Source organism: Meleagris gallopavo, chromosome 13, assembly GCF_905368555.1.
Source record: "Meleagris gallopavo chromosome 13, MGAL_WU_HG_1.1, whole genome shotgun sequence".
Lineage (NCBI taxonomy): Eukaryota > Metazoa > Chordata > Aves > Galliformes > Phasianidae > Meleagris > Meleagris gallopavo.
Window position 1 is genome coordinate 5,347,844 of NC_139416.1, and position 9,657 is coordinate 5,357,500.

The 9,657-nt window shown below is 55.1% G+C and overlaps 1 protein-coding gene across 7 annotated transcripts in view; it reads left to right on the forward strand.

Moving 5' to 3' along the window:
• Positions 1 to 3,060: 3,060 nt before the first annotated feature.
• The window catches only part of SALL1 (spalt like transcription factor 1), a 17,756-nt gene continuing 11,159 nt past the window's right edge, over positions 3,061 to 9,657 (forward strand). Inside the window, exons 1-4 of one of the 7 annotated variants that reach the window (XM_085235320.1) lie at positions 3,061 to 3,258; positions 3,536 to 3,650; positions 4,129 to 4,177; positions 6,593 to 6,685. In XM_085235320.1, coding sequence (XP_085091446.1) covers positions 6,610 to 6,685 — 76 coding nt within the window. In that variant the 5' untranslated portion in view covers positions 3,061 to 3,258; positions 3,536 to 3,650; positions 4,129 to 4,177; positions 6,593 to 6,609. Of the gene's footprint in view, positions 3,259 to 3,535; positions 3,651 to 4,007; positions 4,178 to 5,777; positions 5,800 to 5,960; positions 6,015 to 6,070; positions 6,090 to 6,189; positions 6,390 to 6,592; positions 6,686 to 6,908; positions 7,612 to 9,657 lie in introns of those variants that run through there. The other 6 variants (XM_085235322.1, XM_085235326.1, XM_085235323.1 and 3 more) reach the window with 6 other exon arrangements.

A 9,657-nucleotide genomic window follows, 5' to 3' on the forward strand; every position in this document is an offset into this window, starting at 1 on the left:
CTAGTGACGTGAGCTTTGCTTAGAATTGGAAAGAGTTCCATCCTCTAGATGTAACTCTATGATCTTGGCTTTATGGAGCAGTACTTATCGCGGCTCTCTCTGATGGCTCAGTACGAGCTGCCCAGCAGCTCAGTTCTTGGCTCTTCCCCCCCTCTTCCAGCTGCAGATTTAATTTCACTAATGAGAAAGTCCTGGTTTACTTTTTGAGGTAGGCAATGGCTGTTGTTGCCACTTGAACATTAAATGATCACTAATGGCAAGAAAAGAAAACTGCAACAATGTGGCTGGGAGATCAGATTGCTCCCTGAGGAAATGGGCTCCCCATAAGCTCTAGATAATGTGTGCAGGTCTTGGTGAACATATTTACACTCAGAGAGGTTTTACACATTGCCATTGCAGAGCAGTTCTATTAACAGACTGCCCAAAGTGGATGCAAAAGGCGAATTGTGAGGACGCTGCTTAGTTCAGGCATGGAAAGCAGCACGTTATTCACAAGCATTTACTTTATTGCAGCCAGCGGCTGCCAAGCCAGCTCCTTGCGTTGATGCAGGGAGTATGACAATTTTCACGTTGTAAACACTATGCATTAATCAGGGCACCTCGATATTATGCAAACAAAATCCGTGTACTTACAAATACTTCCACTGTATTTGAATCAAATATAACGCCATGAAAATGAATGGAGTTGTCAGGCTTGTTTCATCTGTCGAGAAATTTGGGACTGTGCAGGAAACAGTTCCCCTGAGGTCTGAGACATATTTATCGTGTAATCACCACAGATTCCCCAAATTAAAATGAAACTTTAAAATGTAAATAAAAATGTACACTCGGTAAATCTAATTTGACAGCAGAAATCTGTTTGTGACAACAACAGGTCTTCCTTTATCAGATGATTACCTTGTAGAAAATCATCTGTACGCTACTAGACAATTGCCATCTGAAATGTTGGCCTTGCATTTGTACTGTGACAAACTGCAGAACTTTTTGCATGATTTTTGTTTCAAAGGTAAGTAAATCCTGAGGGAACTTTTTTGAAGAGGGGACTTTTTTCCTTAAATATCCTAGAAGATACTTCCCTCAGTCCTATTCGTTCATTTGCTTTTAAATGGCTCCCACCTCCATACTCTATACTGTTTTGGATAGTGCTCTGACTGAAGAAATTATGGCTGTGATGATGTGAAGTTCCACACTAGAACTGCAGTGAATATACCAGGTGCAGAGCAACTGTGACTGTGAAGTTTTCCTGCCGCATAAATGCACTTTTTGTAAAGCAAGATGTTAGCAGGAAATCCAGTCTGATAGCTCGTTGTATCTCATCGTCGGATATCAGATGGATTTGTCATGACTTTTCTTTTGACATGGATATATTTCTGTGTCTTTCCCTCCTTTCCTCCCCCCCACCATTCTACCCAGAAATGTTTCTGCATTGAGAGTCACCACGTTGTGCCTTTGGAAGAAATCTTTGCAGCCCAGAATGGTTTTTAAACATTTTTATCTAAGGCTGAAGAAATCCACATCACCTCACTTCTAAACTTCTGGTTTTCCAGTAGGGTACATTCTGCTTTTATGTGGCTGTGACACACTGGGATAGAAAAAATAAAATTAAATTAAACTGGGATGTAAAGGAATGTGGCTTGAAGAAAAAGAGTTCCTCTGTGGGATCAAATCAAATTCTTCATTTTTCATCCTTTATAGAACTAATAGACTTGTTCTGTCTGCCCTTTGATGGCCGCTGTGTAACAAATCAGAAGGGAAAATTTCGGGCCAAAGCAGCCTACCTGGAATCCCCACTGATTTTTTCATTAGTCTGAGAAAAGGTACACAAAGGTTAGCGTGATGCCTTGGGATCGATAACAGCATTGAAACCAAGGAGTTTTGTCAAGTGTATGCTACATAGTTATAACAAACCAAGCCTAACACGGGGACTAAGACATTCTGCTATCAAAAAGAAAATAATGACAGGCTTCAGGATGCGAGAGTATTTCTAATTAGTAGCACTCTCCAGGTTCTCTGTGCAGCCGCATGAAACGGCATGGAAGTCTTTAGCAGCGTGCTGTACTCATCTTTCTGTAGGTCTTCTCTGCCCCGCGGGCTGGGCTGGACAAACACAGCAGTCGCCTACAGCCGGAGCGGGGTGCTGCTGGCAGAGGAATGCGGCCATCCAGGTATTGCCTTCGGTTTGCAGCCACCCTGCCCGAGTATAAGGACTTTCCACCCAGCTCGTTTGCCTGGTGATTTATGCCTAAATTGACGGAGTCCTTCGGAGGCATTCGTGTTAAATTTGAAACAAACATATTTAATGCTTCTGTTGTAATAAAACAGCTCAAAGAGCAGATTAAAAAGATATGCACAGAGGGCTCCGATTGATTGAGGGATTGATTTTACTACTTTTCCCGTAGGTGGGTAGTGATGGCCGTAAATCTCTCGATAATCATTTCAGAAGCACCTTCATCAATAAACTCGGAAGGGACAGCGAGGTGTAAAAATGCGCCGGCCATCGGGTCAGACAAAGGCAGCAAACGTGCAAAGAGAGAACGGAATTAAACAATCCCACCTTGGCCGCCTATGGCTTTAGTCACGTCCGCTTTTATCTCGGGGGCGGGGGAGTTCCCCATGGCTGCGATTCTGTGAGATTTGGGGCAGAGAGAGGGGGAGGCTCTTTCCCTCCTTTTTTTTTTTTTTTTTTTTTTTTTCCCTTTCCTTTTCTTTCCTTTTTCCCCTTTAGTTCAACCCGTACTGCTTACGATTCCATTATGCGGCTAAAAGCTCGTGTTTGTGAGCAATGATCAATTATTAGTTGTCACTAATAATGGAGAAGGATTCCGTGCTGGATCTCCCCCTCTCCCCCTATTTCTTTTTCCCCGAGGAGTTATCATTAACAAATAACAATAACACCAAGGTGAGAGGTAGGCAGGGGCCGAGCCGCCGTTGCCTCGCCGGGCAGCGCCGAGCCGCGGTACCGCAGTGCTGCCCGGGCAGCGCCCCGGGACGGCCTCAAACTTCGTGGTGCGTCTGAGCACGGAGCTCCCGGCTGAGGGCAGCATCTGGGAGCCCCTAATTATACACGCTGCTGAAATAGATGTAACCTGGTGTAACTGAAAAGCGACTTGCTTTAGGGGTCAACTGAAGCGAAATTTGAAGCTCTTACGCAGTGTATTTTTTTTTTTTCTTTTAGTTTAAAAAGAGAGCAGAAAGAACGGAGAGGAGGAGAAAGGCAAAGAAGGGAAGAAAGGGACAAGTGGTGCTGCGGAGGAGCAGGTATCGCAGCACGGAGCGGGGCCGGGCTACTGTGTGCCCCGGGCTGCGGGCGGAGGTGTGCGGCAAAGGGAGAGCGGTGGCACTGCGCCCAGCTCGGGGTAACCGCGTGTCACCGCTGGGTGCGGACTGCGGAGCTTTTAACCCCGGAGTGCGGAGAGTGTCGGGGCTGAGCGCAAACCTTAATAACAGTAAGCCGGGCTGGTGCGTTGCATCTCATTGAAAGCGTCTCTCGGCAGAATGAACTGCAAATTATCCCCTGTTTGCCATCTCCCTTCAGTGCTCATCTCAATGAACTGGAGATCGATCCCCTCCGCGGGTGCCTTCCAGCCTGGCTGATTTGCATCGAAGCGCATTAGCAAACCTCTCACCTCCATTAAAGAGAATAATCCGAGGTAAAAAAAAAAAAAAAGAAAAAAAAAAGAGAACAAAAAAGAAAACAAAAGAAAAAAGGAAGGAAGAAAGAATAAAAAAGAAACAAAAATCCCCAAGGTGTGGCGGGGAGGGAAAAGCTCCGTCACTGTCACGGGGCTGCGAGAGGGAGCGGGCATTGCGCGTGTGAACTCTCACAACTTCTGCGGGAGACAATGACACGTAATTGATGTATCGCTATCACCAACAATAAGCACCGATCTCTCCCCGGCCCCGGCAGTGCTCTCTGCCCCCCTCCTCTCCCCACCCCTCCCGGCCCCCAGCGAAGGAGAGGAAAACAAACAATAAATAATCGAGCGGCCCTACGTTAAATGCCAAGTGCCGCTTTATGCATTAGCGAGGGAGCAGAGAAACGAAAAAAAAAAAAAAAAAAAAAGTTACAAAACTTAATTTCTCCGGGTTAATTTCTTTTTCTTTAAACCTGTGTTTTTCTCCTTGTAGTTGCCTTTTAATTACCAGCCCGGCCGGCTTTTCCCTGCCAGGAACGAAGGTACTGGGGGAATTTGTCTTAAGTTTAATCGACAAATGCGTAACGCTATTGTAAGGGGGAATAATTCGGGAAGAGCGGCCGGTGGGGACTCGCGGGAGGTGGCAGGAGACGGGAACGGCCCGGGCTGCGGCCACGGCCGCGCAGGGAGAGCCTCAGGGGCGTTACGCGTGCGGACGGTGCGCCGTGCGGGGCGGCTGTGGACGGCCGGGTCGGGGTTGTGCCCCGGCCGAGGGTGAGGAGGGGGCAGCGTGCGCCGGTCGTATCCATCTCTGCCCAAACACCTCTTGAAATATTCAGCGAAAAATAATGTCACGTGCGGTACCACCTATAGCAGGGTTATTATCTTCATCCTTCACCATCACCCCCGCTGATGGCTTCGTTTGTCTTTTTCTCAAACTCCGCCGTTCCGAGCGCTGCGGGCGGAGGGGGCTCACCCCGCAAGCAAACAAGCAGCGGCGGCCGCGGCCGCTCCGCAGCGCCGAGGCAGTACTGGGCGGCACCGGGGGGGCTTCGTCCGTTCGTTTGGGTTTGTTTGTTTGCTTTTGCGGTTGGTGGGCTTTTTCCCCCTTCGAGTTGAACGTTTTGCGGTCTCTTTCGTTTAATAATGAGAAGGAAACGCGAGCGAGCCGCTTCCACGAATGGGATCATCGCCGCTCTCTCTCTTTTCCTCCCGCTCGCTCTCCAGGTTTGCCGGCTCATTTGAAATTGAAATGAGTTGTGGCTGCTCAGCCTCCCGCTTTTACAGAGTTTGTTAATATTAATACGGGAAAAGGAGTCGTTTCCACGGCAGAGTAAATAATTCGACAGGGGTGGGAGGGGGAGCGCCGGCGGCGCGGTGCGGGACGGGGCGGTGCGGGACGGAGCTGCCGGGCGCCGCGCCCCCCAGGCCCGTTCCTTCGGGGCGCGGAGGAGACAGCGGGGCAGGGCGGCGCGGGAGCGGCCGGGGCGCTGGGGGACGGAGAGACGCGGAACACGGCGTCGGCCGCGGCCTCTTTGCAAGTGTACTTTTTTTTTTTTCCAGCTCGTGACGTTTGTTTGTAAGAGGTTCCTCCTCGGGCAGTAACACCCGCGAGCCAAACTTTAGCGCGTTACGCATCTCACGCCGGGCGCACCGCCGCCGGCCCGGTCCCGGAGCCGCACGGCCGCGGGCGGAGGCCAGGGAGCCCTCCGGCGGCGGGACGGGCTCGGCTCCTCCCGGGAGCGCACGGCCGCGGAGCCGCCGCGGGACCCGGCTCGGTTTGGCGGCTCCGCCGCGCGCTCGCGGAGGCTCCGCGCGGCCCGGCGTGGGCAGGCAGCCGCGCATCGCTCCCGGGTCCCACAAGGAAACAAAAGTCGGGAGGCTGCCGCCGGGAGGGGGAGCAGAGGCGCCCGCGGCGCCGCCCCCTCGCCCCGCTCCGGGAGTGGCGGGGGAAGGCCGGGGGGAGCGGAGCCGCCGAGCCGAGTCGCCCGCCCCCCGCCCGGCGCCGCGGGCCCCGCCGCCGCCTGCCCCGACCTTCCTCGGGCGCCGGCGGCGGAGTGACTTCGGGCGCGACCAACCGGCGCGGAGCGGGGCCGGGGGCGGGGCGGCCGGCCGGTCCGCCCGCTGCTCCCAGCGGTCCCTAATTGTCCTGGGAATGTGTGAGGTAAAAGCCAAACCCTTCCTATTTTCAGCACCCCTCGGGCCCGTGATATATGGAAAGGGAAGCGGGGGGGAGAGGAGACGAGAACGGAGCTTTATTTGCAAATGCGGGGGAAAGCAGAGCGGGGGGGGTGGGGGAGGACGCCAAGTGAAGGGGGGAAAGGAAAAAAGAAAGGAAAAAAAAAAACAACCAAGCACCCGAAACTTTTAACGACAGCGGTACGGGGCAGCGGCACTGCGCACAGCGGCTGCGGGGTTCCCCCGGGCGCTGCCGCCCCTGCCCTGTCCCCGCCGGTCAGAGCTGGGGGGGTTCTGGGACCCTCCTCCCTCCCCCCCTCCCCCCAAAAAAAAGAAGCGGAGGGCGGGCGGGAGCGCGGGGCGCCCGTCGGGGCTGCGGGGAGAGGCGCGGGGAGCCGCATTCCTATAGTAACCGGGATGGCGCGGCGCGGCCCCAGCTGGTTGCTAAGAGGGTTAAACTGTATCCAAACAGCTTTGGGGAAATCCAGCCCCTTCTCCCGCCGCATGGATCGACTCATTGGGTGGGAGCGGCGGAGAGACAAGGGTCTCCAGCAAATCAGCGCTTAATTGATTAAGGCGAGCTGGTTTGAATAGAGCTGGCCATGTGCCAATCGCCTTTCAAAGAGCCCCTCTATGATTAATCGCAATGCATTATTGATAATCATAATTATAGCAGGACACATGCGCGGTGCGCGGAGGACCGGGAGGCTGGGGGGGGGAGGCTCGATTTCCGTAATTTTGAGAAGATTTTTTTTTAGTAATTTTTTATTCTGCCCCAGCTGATGTTTGAGCCAGCATGTCGCGGAGGAAGCAGGCGAAGCCTCAGCATTTCCAATCCGACCCCGATCTGGCCTCGTTATCCCAGCGAAATGGTGAGTGCCTCTGCTCTCCCTCGCACGCATTTTTACACAAACGCACAAAACAGAGCCGCTTACCTTGCGGAGTGGGACCGCCGCTCTCCGGGAGTTACGGCCGGGGGGGTTCTTTTCCCTTTTTGCTCCCGAGTTGTCGGCTTTGATTTTATTCTTTTTTTTTTTTTTTTTTTTTTCCAACTCGGCGTTCTCTTTCGCGTGGTTCTTAACGAACCCCCGAACTCTTTCCGTTCCCCGCCGCTTTCCCTCCGCCCTCCCCCCGCGGGGCGGGCTGCCCTCCCGAGCCCGCAGGGGACGGACCCGCGCCCCGCGGAGCGGCGGCACAAAGCGGGGCTGCGGCGGGGCCCCCGAGCCCGCACCCGCGCCGCGGATGCCCCGGCCCGGCCACCCACACCGCCCCGCCGGCGGAAAGCTCCTCCCGGGCACCCGCTTCGCTCCCCCCCGCCCCGACTTCCGCGCTCCGGCTCCGAGCGCTTCCCGCAGGCGGAAAAGTTGCCGCCGGGCCGGGGAGATCGCCCCGCGCAGGGAGCTGCTCCGGGAGCACGGGGATCCGCTCGCTCTCCCTCCGGTTGTTTTTTTTATTTTTTCTTCTCTGCTTTCTCCGAGTCAGCGAGCGAGGAATAAACAGCGGCTTTGTGTCCGCCAGGATTTGGAGAGGCAGCGTGTGAAATCTCCTTTTTCTTTTTTTTTTTTCTTTTTTTTTTTTTTTTTTTCCCTTCCCCCCCTCGTCCCTCCCCCTCCCGGTGAGGGGCTTTCGGAGGAGTTTCGCCGCGGGGCCGTGCCCTGTCCGTACCTGCGCCGAGTCGCGGGGCGACAAGTGACCTCCGGGAGCCGGGCGCGGGGCCGGGGCAGGTACCCAGCGGCCATGTGGCGGGCGAGCGCCGGGGCGGAGGGAGCCGGGGGCCAGAAGCGTTCCGGGCGGGCAGGTAAGGGGAGGAACGGGGCGCGGCGGTGCCGCTTCCCCGCCCGGCCCCGTGGGGAGGAAACAACTCGGACTCCCCCGGCAACTTCTCCAGGAAGCGGCGGCCCGGGCCCTCCGTTCTCCCGGGGCCGGCTGTGGGCTCCCGGCGCTGCTGCTGCCGCCGCCCGGAGCTGCCCAGCCCGCCCCCGCCGCACCCCGGGAGCGGGAACAGAGCGCTGTACGCGGCTGCTGCACGCGGAGTTCGGGGAGGGTCCCACCGTCGCGCGGGGAATCGGGGCGGAAAGTTTGTGGGACGCCGTTCCGCCCGTGTGAGCGCTCCCCGAAGCCCGGGCCCGACGCGTCGGAAAGCAGCGAACGAGCGGACGTTCGCTTCGTGCGGCTCTGCCGAAACGTTTCTTAAAAGCCACTCGGTTCTTGGGAGGCGACTTCTGGGTTTTGGCCGAGTTCTGCGCGCCCTGACTGCGTTCGGGTTTTGCCATTCGCTCAGCTTCGTCCCCTTTCTCATCTCGGCAAACGTATTTATTTTTCTTCCCATGTTATTCCTACTTCCTCTTGAAGTTTCGAACAGGAGTTGGGAAAGCGTCGAGTTTTTGTTTGTCTTCCCTCGGCCTCCCGGGAAAGAGTTTGGAACTTTTTAAAGTGAGCGGGGAAGGGGAAAACTGAGATGGAAATTATCTCCCTGGGAAACCAGGGAGGGATTTTTCCACATCTTTAGTTTGTTTAATTGCCTCTCCTGACGCTCACTCTCCGTTTTGTTGCTCCAAGACGGAGCGGAGCCAATCGCTCCCACCCATCGTTTTAAAAAGTAGCCATTTTCCCCTGGTTTTAGCCTTCCGATCCGATTTTGTGCATCGTTTTCAAAAGCGAGACCCCGCGGGCGTGAGACGGGCATGGCAGCCGAGCGGCCCTCCGCCTGTTGCTGAGCGCTCTACGCGCTCTAAGTTGGGCTTTGCCCGAAGCGGTGGCGCGGAAGCGGAGCTGCGTGCGGTGCGCGTGGCTATCGGAAGTTAAATAAGTAAACGACAAAGCTCCCGTTTAAGGACTGCGGCCGATGGCCCGGGAAGAAGCGTGCTTTACTCTCGCATCTCTCGGAGCCTTTTCCCCCCTCCCGGTTCGGAGCGGCGGGTCGCCTTACGGCTGTCGGCGTGTCCGGGCGCTGCGCTCTCAGCGGGCTGCCCGCGGGCCGCTGCCCCGGAGCGGGATTTGCGGTAATCCCGGCGCGGCGCGGCCCCGCGGCAGCCGCCCCCGAGCGGGGCAGGGCAGGGCGCGCTGCGGAGGGGCGGCTGTGAGTTGTGTGCCTCGCAATCGCGGAGCGAAAACTCGGGATTCCGAGCGCTCCTTTCTTTTCCTTTCGTAGCGCGACTTCAGATTGGTTCGTTCTTCTACATCTTGCGCTGGGCTCGGGCAAACGTAGCGACGCGCGTCCTTGAGGCGCTCGCAGTGAGCACAGCTGGGAACGGGCAGGGTGGCCCCGCGAGCTCTCCTTGCACCTGATTGAGTTCTGCTTTGTTCGAGTTCCTGTTGCGGCTCCGTGGCTGAAGATCGATAGCGAAAAGTTCAGCACGCTGCAGCAGCGTGTATTTATTTTCTTACCGGTCCCTTTTGTTACAGTTCAAAGCTCACGGAATTCACCCTTACAGGCAGATCTGTGCTTAAAATGTATTTCTGGTGCGATCGGTGGAGAAGTAAATTTACCCTTCACCTCCACCCTGCCAATGTGCACTTTTAATAAAGTTCACGTTGGATTAAGTGGAACGGGTATCAGATTAATAGTAGAAATTACTTGCAGCATAAATTGTGTTCAACAAGTAACTAATTACTGGTAGGAAGTGGGCAGGAGGCTGTGGGATTATTTCCTTTTGTTAATAACCCCGGCTACTTCCATGAGCTTTCAGAATTGTCTCGGAGCCGCTCGGAATTGTGCTGCTAATTGTAGGAGAGCGTTCTTGGAGCACAGTTTCCCAGGGCACAAGTTATGTCAGAGAATGAAGCCAGCCAGGCTTTCGGGGTAGAAAAATCTTTGCTGCCCTTCCATAAAAAGGCTTGTCAG